General features: G+C 32.2%; 1 protein-coding gene and 1 long non-coding RNA gene across 2 annotated transcripts; both read right to left on the reverse strand.

The window, feature by feature from the left end:
* Positions 1–5,623: 5,623 nt before the first annotated feature.
* On the reverse strand, positions 5,624–18,766 carry LOC117911416 (protein EXECUTER 1, chloroplastic-like). Its single transcript, XM_034825782.1, has 8 exons — positions 18,745–18,766; positions 17,356–18,072; positions 16,993–17,116; positions 16,648–16,817; positions 7,065–7,139; positions 6,795–6,887; positions 6,533–6,680; positions 5,624–5,928 (listed from the first exon to the last, which is right to left on the reverse strand). The coding sequence occupies exons 2-7, from the start codon at positions 18,025–18,027 to the stop codon at positions 6,588–6,590; spliced, it is 1,227 nt and encodes a 408-aa protein (XP_034681673.1). The 5' UTR covers positions 18,028–18,072; positions 18,745–18,766; the 3' UTR covers positions 5,624–5,928; positions 6,533–6,587.
* On the reverse strand, positions 11,485–16,639 carry LOC117911417. The gene is made up of 2 exons (XR_004650877.1): positions 15,334–16,639; positions 11,485–15,054 (listed from the first exon to the last, which is right to left on the reverse strand). It is a non-coding gene; the product is annotated as an uncharacterized LOC117911417 (long non-coding RNA).
* Positions 18,767–18,788: the final 22 nt, after the last annotated feature.

An 18,788-nucleotide genomic window follows, 5' to 3' on the forward strand; every position in this document is an offset into this window, starting at 1 on the left:
CAAGCTGAAACAATTAACTAATTTCTTAATAACACTACCTAAACCAACTTACTTATAACAAAACTTATTATCATGCCTATGATCATCATATATTAATACATCGTTTGTCTTTGGAACTTTGCAAGCGAGCTTCATTTACATTTCATGGTCTACAATTAATGTTGTAAATATGGACATGCATAGTGTATACATAACATTAAGCAATGCAATTATTCTATTTTATTTGGTAGTAATTTCCTATGTTATATAAGTTGGGGAGTGAACCTCTCAATTCATGGGTCAACCATTGTTTTTGTAACTCTTCAAGCCAAATTGTGCTAATATCACTATCTTCGGGCCAGCCCCTAAAACAATGGGTCTTCCTTTATTTTGCCTACTGCCCATATTAGACCACAACAATGTTTACAACTAAGGGCCAACCTCCAAACAAATGGGTCAACCTCTAATTCACTTACTACAACCTTTTACGTCCAAATATCATTACCCGAATTACAGTCAACCCCTTCATCCAATGGTAGACCCCTACTATGACCACTACACACAAACAAAACAAATTTCATATTTGTGGTTGTGAGCATTAGATTTGCACCTAAGGCTCCACTACTATTTTCCCTAATTCCCACATAAATTCATGTATGCTTTACTACATTTGTTTTATTTTCTTCTTCAATTCAACCCTCATTCATTATAAATTCAAAACTTTTATGAAGAAATTTATTCAAACTTTACTCTCAATCATTTTTAAAATTTATACTCATCTACTCATGACTAAACATGAATTCTTTTCACATGCATTAAATTCACCAATTAACAACTATAAAAAAAAATCACTCAACCTACTCATTTTGTAATCTCATATAAACAACATTAAACAAAACAAATTGTTTGAACATTCCTAAAAATTGTATTCCCTTCTCATGCAATAATCATATTTTTCTTCTCTTTTCCGTATTCTTCCCAACAACCGTATACAACACAAACACAACAGTTCAAAAAATAAAACAAAATCAATATAGCTTACCACCATCTCATTTGCCCATCATTTATCAAATTTTAAACCATATTTCATTTCAAATAAACCCTAAATAAATTAAAATATAAAATTAGATATAATATTAATGAACATTCAACATGTAGAAATATACAATGTAATCAAGTTTAAATCACAAAATTGCACAAATCACATAACTATGACAGTATTCAAATCTCAAATAATCAAAATGACAAATCAAAAAAAATAGTTATTATAAAATTTAATAAAATACATATATCACCTAGAAAAACCCTTGCTTTAAAAGTTAAATGCAACTACAATATTTATATGTTTTGTTCTCTCTTTCTCTTAATTGCTTTCTTTCTCCTTCTTCAATGTAAAAGCAAAAGAGGAAGTACAACAAGGAGAGAAATGACTTTGTCGATGCTGAAATGAGAAAAAGGAAAGGGATTCTTTGTTTACCTAGCCTTTGTTAGGGGGTTCACACTTGGACTTTTGTTTTCAGATTGATGTTTAGTGGGAAAATGACGATGTCGTCTTCCTTATGGTGATGGAGGAGAAACAAAATAAGGGATCAAGTTTGGAAGTTCGTTTGGGGTTTATGGGTTATGACGAATTGAGAAGCTACTAGATTTTTTATGGATCATTTCGCCCTGTGATGGGTTGTGCCTGTGAACGAAGAAGAAAGAACATGGGTTTTTGGTGTTAGGGTTTGGTTGAAGAAAGAATAAGACATTTGGGTGTAAATATTTTTTTAAATATCAATCCATGTAGAGTGTCTAGTTGGATGGTGACATGTTCATGATCCATGTCATCAACTTTAGTGGGTAGCTGACTTGGACCTTACTTATGTGACTTTTCCAAGTGGGTGATCCAACTAGGAGAGCTATCAAAGTGCAGGAGGGCATTTTGGGAAGGGTCTCAACATTACTATTACAATGAGTGGAATAGGATTGTACATAGGGTACATTTTTCCTTTATTTATTTATTTCTAGTCTTGGAAATAATTTGTATAATATTTGTTTTTTTTTATTATTGAATTTAGGTTGTTGCATTTTTCTAAATTGTGTTTATTTCGATTCATATTTATTTGTATATATGTTACAGAATTTCATTTTATTTCTATATATTCTTAATTACCAAATTTGTAAATAAAATTTGAACATTTTTTTTCTTGGTCAAACGATTTTTTTTTAAAAAAAAAAAAAATCTAATAATAAAAAGTGAATCATTTTTTTAAAAAAAAAATTGAAAAAAGTCTCTCTTTTTTCTTAATAAATTGCAAAAATCTTTACTACAAACATTTTTTTTTTTTAACAAATTGAAAAAAAAAACCTTTTTAGCAAACTAAATGTATTTTTTTTTCTCTCTAACAAACTAATTTATTTTAAAATAAAATTGCAAGAATTGATTTTTTTAAATAAAATTGCAAAGCTATTGTCCTTTAAAACAAAAACGGTAGATTCATTTTGAAATCAATTTTTAGATAACAAGGGTAAAAAAAAATATCAACAAAAAAAAATGTAATGTTTGTTTTTTTAATAAAGTTGTAAATACAATTGGAAAGTCATTTTCTTTTCTTAATAAAAATAAGGTTGTAAATATTTTTATTATTATAAAATTGTAAAAAAACTTTAAAAAAAAAAACAAAAAACCTAAAATCTAGAATTGATTCTTTTTAATCAAATAGTCAAAAATAAATAAAATAATAAACTTGAAAACCTTTTTTAAAATAAAATTGTAAGTTTGCTTATTTATTTTTTTAGGTAAATAAAGTTGTAAAAATCAGGTTTTAAAAAAATATTTTCTTGTAAATAATATTGAATTGGATTTTAATACTTATGCAAATAAAATTGTAAAAATCTTGTTTTCAATAAAAAAAATAAAAAAATAAAAAGTCATATTTTTTAAATAAAATTTTATCAAAATATTTATTCTTTTGTAAATAAACTTGTAAAAATATCTTTCCTTTTTTTTTTTCTCTCTCTCTCTCTTCCTCTTCTTCCAACATAGTTTGTAAATAATATTTTTCATAAATGAAATTTGAATTGAAATTACTTTATATGTACATAAATTTGTAAAAATTCTTTTTCTAAACAACTTGTACAACTATTCTCTTAAACATAAAATTGGTCTTGTATACTTTTTGTTATAAATAAAATTGTAAAAATCAGGATGTAAGAAAAAGTATAAAAATATTCTCTAGTGCATAAAAATTGAATTGGAACTTCTCTTATAAATGGAATTTGTGAAAATCATTTTTTTTCTAAGAAAAGTAAATAAAAATCATTTCCTTGTAAATAGAACATTTTGAAACATTATTCGTAAATAAAATAAAAATAAAAATTTCTTTTGTAAATAAAGTAAATTGAAATCATCAAATTGGAATTCTTTTTTATGTAAATAAACTTTTTTTTTATTCCTTGAATTTGGAAATAATTAAATCATGTTTCTAATTAGTTTACTAAATCAACTTGTGCAAATTCTCTTATCATTTATTTTGTAGTCTTGTAACATGATTTTCACCATGATTTGTTTTATATTTGTGTCATTCATTCCTTGGGAATCAATGATCAATTATTTAATTGTTACAATTTCTTCCACTTGCTTAGTAGAGATTGTAGGTATACGGGTTTAGAAGGGTGCTACGGCTTATCCTTGTACCTTCTCGATATATAACCTGATTCTTAAACCTATTTTTGGTTCACAAACTTAGTTTTTTGTTCCCAATAAGAAGTCACATAGATTTTTCTTTTTTATTTTATTTTTCCCTTTAAAAAAATAAATAAAACAAGTGGTGACTCCAAAATCCTAAAAACAATTTTCAAATAATCACTTTTTTTTTTTTTATAATAAAACTCACCATCGAGTAGGAATGCATGTGAAAAACACAAGTCCACACCATAAATAATGGAATGAGTCATGTATTCTTTCTAAAAAGCCTCAATGACTCGAATATGACTTTAGTAAAAGATGGTCTAACTATCAATTTACCTTGTGATCAAGCAACATATGAATATTCATTGGGTAAAAGAATTTTCTAGTTGTTTTAGCGGATGCCTATGTAAGTGTTCTATTATTCGATTCATCATTGAGGGCCTTAGATGACCTAACTGGTCATGCCAAAATATAAAAAACCTTTTGGCTAGAGCATTTTAGTTCACAACAACATATAATTCAATGAACCTTATGATTGTATGATACAACCTCTAGGAAAAAGGCAAGAGTTTTTCCACTATATGCTTTTGACTTGACATAATAGAAGTAATTTAATGATATTTTGCATTACCTTCATTGATAGTTTCAATATGATACCCATTTATATGGATATCTTAATACTTAGTAGATATCTTATGAGTTTGCTATAATTTAAAACATCATTTATATGTAATCTAGATCCATTTAATAGCATAATATTTGCTCTTTCAAATTCTTTAATCAAGTTTGTTTTACTAGATATAGTACTTACATTAGCTTTGTTAATGTAAAATTGAAGAAGTATATTTAATCTTAGAGGATTAACTATGTGAATGGTTGGATAGTCTACCAAGCATACATCTTTTTTGTTCATCTTGAAATAGTATAAACAATTTCATTATGAATGATATTTGAAAATATATATATATATATATATATATATATATATATATATATGATAAAAAAATATTAAATATAATGACAATATACAATATATATCATCAATCAATAAGAATGTTTCCATCATCCTCTAGAAGATTAATTTTTCATTAATAGATTCAAAGAAATCAATATCAAAGTAAGTCTCTATCACTATTAATGAAATTCATGTTCATCTATTTCCTTTTACTTCTAGTAGGACTTGGTAAAAGTCAATTAAATATTTAGGCATATGACAAGTATACAACCAATGTATTTTCATACCACACTAAAAATAATTTTCGACATTGTTTCATTTAATAGTGATATGGTGTGATTTATTTTATTTTGTCAACTTTTATTTTAATATTAATAATCAAGAAAGGAGATTAATATTCATTTCAAGCAATGAAATTATATTCACTTCAAATATATATTGACTTAAGTCTTAAGTTGATAACAATTCTTGTCCATCTTCAAGCTATAGTAATATAAAATTTCCTTTTCTTTACCTAGCTTCTAGCTATGAGAAATGTACAAAATTATTTTTATATATTTTTTTTACTACAAGTAAATTTTAAATTAATTTTTACATAACTTCTTATTATAATTTTGCAAATAGCTTATAACTATAAGAATGGTTTTTATATAGTATATAACTAAAAGAATTATTTTTAGTTAGTTTTTTACTACATAATAATTTATACATCTCATTTAGCAATGATGATATTAAAATGTACATAGTTTCTGACTATGATAAAACAAAATATTTTGCTTCTAACTTCTAATTGTATATAACATAATTTAAATAAAGAAATATGCAAAGAGAGAGGATTGATGTGTTCTTATAAAAACATTAGATGGTTACCACTTGATCCTTGATCCTAGATCCTCGTCCATGATAAAATGAATGAAACGCATAATGTTTTCATTAGATACCTCATAAGAGCTCCACTTCTATTAGGAAGAAAGGAAATAAATGTTTGTAGGCTATACTCGATGTAATATTCGGGGTAGTTTAAGTATCTTGCAATAGAATTAGGGAATACCAAGCAAAGAGATGTAATATGTATATGAGATGCTTCGGGGTATGAATTTAAATTTACTGGGTAATTTAGACAAGAACTTATTCCTACTACCGTAAAAAGTTGATACGTACATTGATGGAAAGGATTGCCCTAAAGATGAGCAGTAGAAAGACCAACATTTTGTTATATCATATCCAAGGAGCTACGTAGGCACGGGACATTCCCCGATATGATCTCCTGGCTTTCTAGGCTGCTGAAAATGGGCTTTATGGTAGTCAACATCATCTAAAACTGCAAAACCAAAAACCATACAAATGAGACCTACATTCAAACATAAGTGAAAATTTTAAGTATACTTGACAAAGGGAAAAGCGCCAGCAACAAATTCAAGTAGAACCCAAAATTTTTCCAAGGAAATCCTTAATAAAAGCCATTCATATAAAGGCAAGCCTCAGTTATTGGTGTCTTTTTTTTTTTTTTTTGGTACTTTATCTTTGTTTACTCTTCTCCTTGCTTGGGTATATGTGCCTTATTTTGCCAACAAGTGCCCTTTCCACTATTGAATTTGGAGAAATCACTCCTTATTTTTAACATACATGAATCTCCTGTTTCAGAAATCAACAAATCATGATGCATAAACCACTTCAATTTGTAGGGTTGTTTCCTTGAACTCCTATATTTAGAATTCTCAATCAAAACCCACATTCTTCCAACACTCAAATATTCTTCCTACATAGAAGATGGTTACGACCATTTAACCTGGTTGCAACATACTGCACATAAGCCATGTAACCACTGGAAATTCCTATACCCAAGGGTGAACACAATGCTACATCTAATTATGGCATCAGTTCAAGAAAAAGGAGACCTAAAGCAGAAAAGTTATAGGACTTACCCTACAAAATCTGGATAGAGAATAAATAAACTCAAGCTTTATGTACAGTGAGAATCTACTCATGAAGCATCAGCCGATTGAAGAACACCAGGAAATGATACCCAGGGGCCCAATACACAAAGCCGACAATAGGGCCGCCTTTAATGTACTGCAAAGTTTGTGTTTCACAATCAGTACCCATTTGGGAAGCACAGAGCATGGTATATGGAAAAAATAAGTAGACAAAACCAGAAAAAGCAGAACCAGCAAGAATAGATAAAACCTTTCCATCAAGAATAACAAGTTCGCCATCAACCCAACGAGGATTACGGAAACCAGGCTCAGCAAGCCTCCCTTGTCCTCTATATCGAGCAATCTGAGCCACCAACACAATCATCAGGAGCTTATCACTCATAATGGAAAAGAGAAGGAAATAGGGAATTCTTAGGTTTTATTGTCTCTCTTTATTTTTTATTTGGTGGGAGTGGGGAACAAAGAGAAGATCTGAGAACAAGAAATTAGTGAATTCAATTTTCACAAGCTAACAGTATACCACTCCAAATTCTTCAGGAATGATCCCTTTATGAGGAAGCTGATATCTTTTCCCAACCTTTGCACGGAATGCAACCTGTAGAAGTTAACAAACAACAATGCTGAATGTTTTGGAAAATATACCAGAAAATAAAATAACATGGAAGCCATTTAGGGGGCAACACCACAAAAGCACAGTTTTACTCGAGGCCCAAGTGTCCCCACAAGGGAATTAATAAACTTGATTCACTTAATTCTGTTCTAATATCTACGAAATTCAGGGAGAATACTAATAACAGATCTTTTTATGACTATTGCGTGAAGTTGAATTGAATGCAAAGGTGAGAAACTAGGTTCATTACAAGACCTACTATGTAACATTCTAAACCTCAATTTTCCTTTTTCCCTTTTCTCTAGTAGGTAAATGAATAATTTATAAACAGCACAGTACAAAATATGTGGCATACCCCAAGTCCACAGGAGGTAACACAATGGACACAACAACAAAAATAAAAGACGCAAATGAAAACCCATAACTGACCTAGCCCTTCCCAACATTCTTAACTAATTTGAAGTTCCAATTCCAATCAGTTCAATAGATATTATTATTCCAAAGGTTGGAGTTCCTACGAGTCTTCAGCCACTCTACCTAAAATGAAACTTTGACCATACACAAGTACAACCTTATAAATATTACATGAAGGTTGAATCTAATACAAGGGTGACAAGATTCATTATTATTATTATTATTTTCAATAGAAACAACCATCTTCATTTATCTCAACAAGATAAGCACAAGAAACATGAGCAAAATCTTTCAAGGATGTACAAAAAGATTCAAAGGTATCCAAGTGTCAAGCCTCACTAGGGGGAAGAAATACAAAGGAGAGAAATATAGCACACTCAAAGGGGAAAAAAGAAAGATTTATTATAAAACCTGCAAAATAATGTTCTAAACTTCAATAGAAATTTAAATTCCAAGTTCCAAACAGTACGCCAAAAGATGTTCCTGTGATAAACGTTCCACGTGTCTACAAGTCCTCAACCAATGTATCCAAAATAGAACTTATTCCTATATGGTACAACAATATACTTGTAAACATTATTGACATGAATGGATTTGTGAGCAATGTTCAAAGTTCCTGAAGTTCATCATCATCAACCCCTGGGAAAGAAAGAGAGAATCTCACACAACAAAAACTTACATATTAAGCAAAGTCTTCATTCCACATTAAAACATTCATTACAACACCACCTTCCCCTATCAACAACACATATATAACATTTCCATGCAAGACTATACTCTCTTCTGTTCTTTCTTGCCCCCTATATTTTACCTTAAATTCGTTTTAAGCAGTGATTTAAGGAAACATTCAAAATTGATTCTTTTTTTTTAGAACTATAAAAAATAATCCAATATACTCAAAAATATTGTGCATTAAATTCGTACATATGCATCCATCTATCTTATACAATTCAATAAAAAATAAGTGTGTGATTAGGGATTAGTTACTAAAAGTTCCTGGCTCTTCTATTTATCATGATTTATGCTGGATTACAGAGAAGTATGAATTGTCAATAAAAACAGATTCTTTGGTCACCAGATTTCACCATCATTAGGCTCTTATAAGCTTAATTTCAATTGAATCTGACCCAATGGAGAATTGGTGCATCAGAGATTCTAATGACAATGTGGTTGGAGAGTTCTTCAAATCAGCTGGATAGGTTTGGCTATTGAGGCTGAAGTCCTACCTTTAACTGAAGACTTGACTGACGCAACTGCTTTGGACCCCAAATATCAGCCAATGGAAGGGGATTTACATCCTTACAACCAAAAAAGTTCAAAAATAATATAAACAATGAAATGCAGTTTGCCCTAGTGGCCTAGTTGTACAAAATGCTTTAAAGTCATGAATTTGGAACATAAGATGTTTACTGCTCTCCCTAGTCTTTAACATGCATTATATGACTCATGAGATTGCCGTATTCTTAGCTTCCATCAGCCTCTAAAGAACTATAAGCAATTTAGACTGATTATCTCTCTGAAACAAGCTGGCAAACACAAAAGAAAACATAGTATTCATCATAATTTTTATAGTTTATATTATCCTGAATATCCAAGATAACAACCACCAATTTCTAATAGACTATGTTAAGAGTTTCCAATTTATTTAGAGAGAAAGAGAGACCATCTTAATAGTGTCAGCCGAGGATTAGCAAGGGGGCTAGTGGATGGAGAAAAATGACGACTTTCCAGACCCTAATAATGTTGAAGACAATGATAACTTTGAAGCCAACATAATAGAGGTCGAAAAAGGAGCAAAAGCTTTGCTTCTTCCAAAGATTGTTTTGCTTATTCCTAAAATAGAGCCTAAGAAACCATACTCAACCATGACTATCCAGCCATTTTGCTTATTCCAGATAATCCAAAAAATAGCCAAAACAACAGTACCATAATATTGCTCCTTCAGCCATAAACCAGCAAACTTTTTTTTTTTTTTTTTTGATAGGAAACGACAAATATGTATATTGATAGAAAAAAGAAGTACAAAAGAAGGATGAAGAATCCTCCCACCAAAGATAAAACTAAACAACACAACAAAAAACAAAAAACTACACTATGAAAACTACGAACAAGCTCTCTTGGCTAGACCATCCCGTTGGAACTACACACTACTAGCCAATCTAGTTGTAACACGTTAAGGGGAATGTCCTTAAAAACCACGGAACAAAAAGCCCAAAGAGAAGCAAGGAAGTGAATGGAATCCCATAAATTTTCTGAGTTCTTAGCTTTGTCCTCAAATATCCTAGCATTTCTTTCCCGCCACACAATCCAAATTAAAGCAATGCACGCATTTTGCCACAAAACTATCCCTCTCTTGGAAATGCCAAAACCTTTATAATTGATTGACTTCATGTCAGAAATGCTTCTCAGAGGAACCCAATCCATCTTGGCTAGCTGATATAATCCGTGTCACAACCCCATCGTCAAAGAACAATGTAGGAAAAGATGATTTGCTGAATCTCCTTGCCTCATACACAGCTTACAAATGTTAGGACTAAGAGCTTTGTATGGTCTTCTCAATTGTAGCAAGTCATTAGTATTTATCTTCTTGTGTGCCACTAACTAGACAAAGGACTTGACTTTAAAAGGGACTTGAGAATTCCATACAAACTTAGTAGGGAAAAGTGGAGATAAATCGGGTATTTGGGACAAGGCTATAAAGAAAGACTTGACTGTAAACAATCCTGAAGAAGATAAAGACCAGGATCTCGCATCTGAAGCCGAAGCGGATAAATGCATACAATCAAGAGATCGCATGAGACATTCTAGATCTTCCATCTCAAAATCGGAAAGATTATGACGGAAATTAAAGTTCTAAGAGAAAGGGCGAGCAGAACCGAGAATTGAAGATAAAGGAATATTTTTATCCGTGACTACTCTAAATAGTTTTGGATATTGGGATCTCAAAGGTTGGTCCCCCCACCACAAATCTTCCCAAAAGCGAATTCTTTCTCCATCTCCTACAACAAACCGAATATACTTGGAAAAATCCTGAAAGACTTATGCAATAGCCTTCCAAAGACAACGATGTGACCATCTGACTAAAGTGTTGGCATCCCAACCATTGGAATGTGTCCCATAAATGCTTAGAATGACCTGATGCCACAGAGTTGTACTCTCCCTAAGATACCTCCACAACCACTTCCTTAAAAGAGCGAGATTCCTTAAAGAAATCTTCCCAAACCCCAATCCCCCTACCACAAAACCAGCAAACTTGGAGCTCATAAACAAGAAAAAAATCGGATGCAGAGCATATAAAAAGGAAAGAGAGCATCGGGGTTTATTCGGGATTTTCTTTATAATATAATTATTCTAATCCATAGAAGGGTATTTAGTAAAATTATGTATTAGGATTTTTTGAAATCTAGGTAAGTAGTGATTTGGTTGAGCTTGTTTCTGTTGCCATATGAGTTTGGTACTGAAAAGGTTTTCGACATTGGTATATTTCATTGCAAAAATTAAATTAAGGTGGTATCACATTTGTCCATATTTCTTCAAGTTAATCTGTACTATAATGATAGAATCTTGAATATACATCATTTATACAATACAAGGCATTTTGAATGCGCTTTTGGGGATAGTATAAATGACACATGAACCTCAGGACTTAGCTGCACTTTGGACGCCTAGGGTCTAAAATTATCCCTTGATTTAATAGTCATTAGTTGTATTTGGAAATTGGTGACACTAGTGAAGCCAACATACTTCTACTTGAATCAAAGACAGTTTTTGATCAATCAGAGACATTTTTTCTATTCATTGAGACTGAAGCTAGATCAATCAAGGACTTGTCTAGTATATTGAAGTGCTTCTGATCAGTCTCCAAACAAATCTCGATTTCAAATCTTTAGGGAGCTCATTCTTGGTTCAATTACAACTTCTACATCCTACTAGAATAAGTTCTCTCATCAATTTTTAGCCCAAACCAAGAGATCAATATCTCAAGAACTTTGTTTTGGAGAATTCAAAATATCAGAATTTTTTAAACCATTTTGTAAAAAACAAGCTACATATTTAACTAGTGAGAAAATTCATGTGTGGCTGTGGATTTAATCAAGGCAAACAGTGGACTTGGTCATGGTTTTGCAATGATGCTGTGTTCAATGGATGAAGATTCAATGGATTCCAGGTTGAGATTCCAAGGATACTGTTGAGCATTGATATGACTTTTAGACATGGCTTTCTATTTCTGGGCAAAATAAAAGATTTTCAAGGAGGATATCACTGAAGCACCTTAACCTAATTCAGTATCCAAACAAAACTGATTTTTTTCCATTCCATAAAGTTCCATGCACCATACTAAGAAATATGGTATTTAAATCTGAAAAGGCTTCCAAGCCATCATATACACCTAAAGTCAGATATTTATCATATTGGTTATTCCCATTAAAATTTATGACCATGTATTGCCCAATATATCATGAATAGCAGATAGAGACGCAAGAATATCTTACATGCATTCAAATACTAGGTAAGAAATCTTTTATGCCTTTATAAATCTATTAATCTTTAAGGCAGTTATGACAAATAGCATGCCAATAATCACAAGATAGAATCACAAACTCATGCTAAGAGGCAAAAATGTAAAACCAGTTTCTCTCTAGTCATACACTTCAAATATATCAAAAGAATGTGTTGGAAGATTTGACAAATTATGTCCAGTGTTGAATGGCTACAATTTGTTTGTAAATATTGTAATTGATTTGTATGGTTGTATATTTTATTTCTTGCCTTATTTCTTCCCTAGAAATCTGCCTGTGATTAGGTTCCTTGATTTAGTCCTAAATTAGCGATAGCCTAATCAACCTAGTATCTATATAAGTTGTACTCATCTTTTTTGAGAATTAATAGAGAGAGATTATTCATTCCTTCATGGTATCAGAGCAGGTAACAATTCTGCAGTGTGTTATCTTCTTCTAGGCTTTCACTGCCATTTTTTCTTTGGGCTTTTTTGCCAATTGTTGTGCTTAACCTTCATGGACAAGCCTTACGTCAGTCCTGTTTTCATCAAGTTTAAATCTGTCAGCTTGAAAATCAAGAGTACTTAGCCTTCGTTGCAGAATTAGCTTGAAAATCACAATCCAAGTTCCAAGTTCTATACCAACTTCAACTTTTTGGTCTATGGATCAATCAAGTAATATCCATGCAATGAATGTCTCTAAGGACTGCTTATCCAGAACCTGGATCATTGATTCAGGCACATCAGATCATATGATTAGTTTTCAAAATTATTTTCCACTTACTCCACATGTTCTGGAAGGCAAAAAATAAAGATTGTTGATGCATCTTTTCCCTCTATAGCTGGTCAAGGCCCGGTCAAAATCAACCCAACTTTGTCCCTAAAAGACATGTTGCATGTTTCCAATCTTTCCTATAACCTTTTGTCCATAGGAAAAATTACTAAAGATTTGAATTGTTCGGTTATATTCACTTCTAATTGCACTTTTCATGATTCTATAACGGGGAGGATGATTGGGCATGCTAAGGAAAAAGATGGACTATACCTAGATACTAATCAGAAGACTAGTGTTTTAAGGTCTCAAGGTTTGGTCTCTACCTCTCCTTCAAAAATTGAACAGATTTGGATTTGTCATAGCCATCTAATACATCCTCCATTTCCGTTGTTGAAAAAGGTGCTTCCATCTTTGTTTGAAAACGTTGACTGACTCAATTTTCATTGTGAAATATGTCTTCTTGCTAGGCACCATCGAGTTTCATTTCCAATAAAAAATTATAGATACCTTTGTCCATTTAGTTTGATACATTCAAATGTTTGGGGTCCTTCTCATGTTTCAAATCATTCAAGTTATCAATGGTTTCTCAAATTTATTGATGAAAGCATTTGATCCACTTGGGTTTATCTCTTAAAATCAAAATTTGAGGTCTCCACCTTTCCGATCTTTGATAAACTCATTAGTACACAATTTGGAGTCAAAAAATAAATGCTTAGATTTGATAATGGAATGGAATACTTTAATAATGACTTGATTACATATCTTCAAAATAAAAATCATGTATTGATACTCCCTAACAAAATGGGGTTGCTGAGAGAAAAAATAGGCATTTTATAGAGGTTGCTAGGTGAAAGTTTTCGTGGGGAGAAAAATAGTTTTCTTCATTAAATTAAAATCAGAATAATACATGGAATAAATAAAGGAAGATCTGACACTAGAAACTCAACCTCCCTAGAAAAGAGGAACTATTTAAACAAAAAATACAAATCTAAAAAGTCCCTAATATCCCTAATATTTGAATTTGAATTTTGAATTTATTAATAGGAAAACTAAGAAATTCTCTAACTTTTCGTTACCAAGTCCCTTCTATTCCAAATGAAAGTTCCTAAAATCTATTGGGGTGAAGCCATTCTAGCAGCCACCTACTTGATCAACCGTATGCCATCTCGGGTTCTTGCATTCAAATCTCCTATAGAGACTCTTTTAGAGTTCTTTCCAAATTTTCAAGGGACTAATAAGGCTCTCAAATGCATTTTCTTAGGGCATTCTCATGATCATTTGTCTAATATTTATAATTATTTGTCTAATATTTATGACCACTCTCCTCATCCTATTCCTTTTAAGAGTGACTAATCCAAAAAAATCAACCTGAAAGTTTGTCCATTGAAATTGAATAGAGTTTAAGTTCCTGAAGTCTTGACAAGAGCCCGAATTCCTCAAAACCTACATTGCAGATTCAGTCACTTGAGATTGAACACAAGAGACCTGAAGCACCTGATTCAATGTGTATTCCCGGTGAAAAAGGTCCACAATACCTACACATGCTCCAATGTCTAAAACTGTGACAGGTAATGGAAATGTTAATTTTAGTCTTGACACTAATAGAGATTTGGATTTGCCTATTGCTTTTAGGAAAGGAATTAGAACACACAACATCCTATCTCAAATTCTGTGTCCTTACAGAGATTGTCATAAAAAACCATGCCTTTATCACTCATTTTCCTCCAATGGAAATCCCAAAATAGTCCAAGAGGCCTTAAACAGTAAACCATGGAAAGATGCTATAAATGAAGAACTACAAGCCTTGGAAAAGAATAAAACTCAGGAGGTTATGGACTTGCCTAAAGGGAAGAAAACAGTGGGTTGTAGATGGATCTATACCATCAAATACAAGGTTGATGGAACCATAGAGAGGTCCAAAGCAAGGTTGGTTGCTAAAGGGTACACTCAAACAATGGTATAGATTACCAAGAAACCTCTACACCATTAGCAAAAATAAATACTATCAAAATTTTATTATCTTTGGTTGCTAACTTTGATTGACCTTTCCAGCAATTTGATGTAAAGAATGTCTTCATGGAGATCTAGAGGGGGAGGTATACATAGGTGTTCCCCTTGGATTTATACACAAATATTGGACAGACAAAGTGTGCAAACTTAGAAAGTCACTCTATGGGCTCAAGCAATCCCCATGAACATAGTTTGGAAGATCACTAAGGTGGTGTTTGTTTTTTTACTTAATTCTAAATAGAACCTTAATACTTAATAGTATTAAATATTAGGTTGTTTGTTTTTGTAGTATTTTATTTCTATTAAGTATTAAAAAGTAAAAAAAACCATTGTGTTATTTTTCTATTTAGAAAAAGCCACATATTTTGGCTTTTTCTATTTAGTAAAAAGTTTATAATAAGTCATGAAAAAGTAAAAAAACAAACAACCTAAATTCTAAAACTAAATGGTTTTCAGCAAAAAGCCAAAAAAACAAACACCACCTAAGTCAATGGTGAAGAAGGGCTATCGTCAAAGCCAAGGTGATCAAACACTATTCTTCAAATACTCCCATCTTAGTACAGTAATCATTTTGATTGCTATGTAGATAATATCATTGTTACCAGTGATAACTTGGAAGAAATTAGAGAATTAAAGCCATATCCAGCAAAGGAATTCAAGATCAAGGACTTGGGTAGTCTAAGTTACTTTTTAGGGATACAAGTTGCAAGATCAAAAAAGGTAATTTTTATGTACAAGATCTACTCAAAGAAATTGGCATGCTAGGGTGCAAACTTGCTAAATATCCCTATAGATTGAACCACAAGCTAAAGGAAAAGAATGAAGAACCTTTGGCTGACAGAGGCATCTACCAAAGAATAATGGGGGAAACTAATTCACTAATCACACACTAGACTTGATATAGCATATGCTATAAGTGTGATGAGTCAATTTATGCATTCTCCCATTAATTCTTATATGGAGGATGTATATAGAATTATTGGATATCTAAAGACAGCCTCAAGCAAGGGAATAATGTTTCAAAAGAATAATGATTTCAAGTTAGAAGCCTATACCGATGCGGATTAGGCAAGTTCAATGGTGGATAAAAGATCAACTATTGAGCATTGCACATTTCTAGGTGGAAATTTAGTCACTTGAAGAAGCAAAAAAAACCTATTGTGACCAGATCTAGTGAAGAAGCTAAGTTTAAAGTTATGGCTCATAATAATTGTGAGCTACTATGATTGAAAATAATACTCACAAATCTTAAGATTAAGATAAAGGAGACAATGATGTTGTACTGTGACAATAAGGATAAATATGGATCATAACCTAGTCCATCATGATCACACCAAACATGTGGAAGTTGATCAACATTTAATCAAAGAGAAAGTGGATTTGGAATAAATTTGTACACCATATGTCTTGTCAACTAGGCAGCTGGAAAACATCCGCACCAAAGGTTTACCAAATTTGGTTTTTCATCAAATCTTAGACAAACTAAGAATGCAAGACATCTTTGCACCTGCTTGAGGGTAAGTGTTAGAAGATTTGACAAATTATGTCTAAATTATTCAAGTATAATTTGTTTGTAAATATTGTAATTGAATTGTATGATTGTATATTTTGCTTCTTTCCTTATTTCTTCCCTAGAAATCTGCCTGTAATTAGATCCCTTGATTTAGGCCTAAATTATTTATAGCTTAGTCAACCTTGTATCTATATAAGTTATACTCATCCTTTTGAGAATCAAGAGTGAGAAATTATTCATTCCTTCAGAATGTGTACTATGGCAATTAAATACAGAAAGTTACCTGGCCAGCTGGAACATAAGGATCCCCCGTTAATTTCAAAGCCTCTACATATTCATAGAACTCCAGATTAGAAGGTTCCTTAGCCCCAGCATCCTCTTTCCACTGACCAAACTTTCTTCTCAAATGAATGATCTCCGATGTGTAAAGACCATGTGAACCAATATATAACCCTGAAAAAAGGAGCACCTCTTAATACATTTGTGTTAAGTTTGGCTAAAGGGCACCAAATACAACAGTCAAAAGAATACAGGATCATAGTATCACATCAGAACAGCAATTCTATAAGTCACTAGACACAACATCTCATGGCAGCTTAGAGATCAACATGTTTTGCAATAAAATCACCATTTAGAGGATCTGGAGATGCTGGAATCTCAATGCGATTAAAAGTTGTTGATCCAGACAGAGGTTGACGATTATGGGCCTGGCTGAGGGTGAGATTTATTAATTCACCAACATCTTTAAGAACCTGGACAGTTGAAGCACACAATTATGAACTAATAATTCTTCAGGGAAACACTAAAAGAATTTTTGTGAGAAATGTAACTGCCTAGAAAGAAAGGGAAAGTTACAAATAATGAATACAATTTCTGAGAGAGAATGAGTGCAAGAAGCCTAGGAGAACAAAAAAAATGCAAAAAGCACCAAATAATATCGTGTCAGTAGAATGTTTGTTTAGGATAAGCCATGCAATATGTCAAAACTAACCTTCATGGGTATCTTCTCCCTACCAATGAACTTAGCAAGATCAAACATAACATGATCAATGCTACGTTGACCTCGAAGCTTAGCTTTTTTATCCAGAGAAGCCTGTCCCTTGCCACCATTATCTTTTCTGTTATCATCCCTCTCTATAGAAAAAGAAAATGACATACGTCCTTTTTTCTCTAGTCTAGCTGGTACTCGAAGTAACTTTTTACTAGGCACACCAGCAGAAAGTTTTTGTACAAGACCACCTACAAAAACTTTAACTGCAATTTCATTTTGCTCTTCACGATCAATAATTCCATGGCCAGCCTCCATTTCAATCTCATCCTGCTCTTGATCACTTTCAACTTTAACTTCCTCTTCTGTTTCTACACTTTCTAACTCAATATCCTGTTCATCTTCTTCCTCCTCCATTATCTGCTCAATCACCTTTGATATTAAATCCCGGTCTACCTTGCCAGGTGCTGTCACTTTCAAAACCTTGACCTTCACACCAGGGATCATGTCTCGCAAAATATTCCGAAAACCAGACAATCCCTCAGCCGCATCAGAATCTCCATCCCTATCTTCATCTTCAGAATCTTCAATACTCGTAGCAAGTAGATCACTTTTGCCTTCAGCCAAGTCTAATGGGTTCAAGTTGCTCGTGGAACCTGATGACTTGGAGGACATTGTTGACAAATCTTGAGAAAGTCCCCCTCGCTTCAAGTATACAGCCTGACATATTGTGTGGAGCTCATTAGATTATAAAAATAAATTCACACATTCAACTTGAAAGAAAGAACATGAAAAAGCTACTCTTTTTTTTTTATCAGAAACAAAAGATATATTAATTATGAAAAAAGCACTAGAGAAGGACGAGAGGTCCTCTCCACAAAATGCAAAATACTGATCAAAGACTAAACACGTGCAAAAAAGCTACACTTAAAGAGGTTGGATACAAATATCACCATAGAGAAACACATGCAAAGGCATGTATGATTATGTGGATGTCTTAAACCACATTATAGTCACCCTGTCTCAAACTAGCCAATGCCATGACAATGTGTGTGACTGAATAAAAGAAATAAAAGACAAAATCAAATTAAGCATATGCCATTGCAGTCACCCTGTCTAAAAACCAGCGAATGCCACTATGGTCATAAAAGCAGTTAATAGTATTCCTCATTATCATTCAACAAACTAAGCAATCATATACATTAGTTATATTGACTGTTACATATCTGTACCAATTTTTTTGTCCTTTTAAGTGTTAAATATTTTAATAATAATAATAATAATTAATAAAATCATCTTCCATAGATTGCCAAACTTAGCAAGTAATACAGCTCCAAAGCCAGTTCATGCAACAAATTATACAACAAATTCAGTTGGCTAGAAGAACAATACCTGCTGTCTGTATTCACCTCTCTTGTTCTTGTTTAGGAAGATTT

This window comes from Vitis riparia, chromosome 3 (assembly GCF_004353265.1).
Source record: "Vitis riparia cultivar Riparia Gloire de Montpellier isolate 1030 chromosome 3, EGFV_Vit.rip_1.0, whole genome shotgun sequence".
NCBI classification, from domain to species: Eukaryota; Viridiplantae; Streptophyta; class Magnoliopsida; order Vitales; family Vitaceae; genus Vitis; species Vitis riparia.

Coding starts and splice junctions, on each gene's coding strand:
- LOC117911416 (XM_034825782.1), bottom strand. CDS start 18,027: ATGTCCTCCAAGTCATCAGGTTCCACGAGCAACTTGAACCCATTAGAC. Junction 16,818..16,992: donor ATCTCCAGATCCTCTAAATG/GTGATTTTATTG, acceptor TCCTTTTTTCAG/GGTTATATATTGGTTCACAT. Junction 6,888..7,064: donor TTCCTGAAGAATTTGGAGTG/GTATACTGTTAG, acceptor TTGGTGGCTCAG/ATTGCTCGATATAGAGGACA.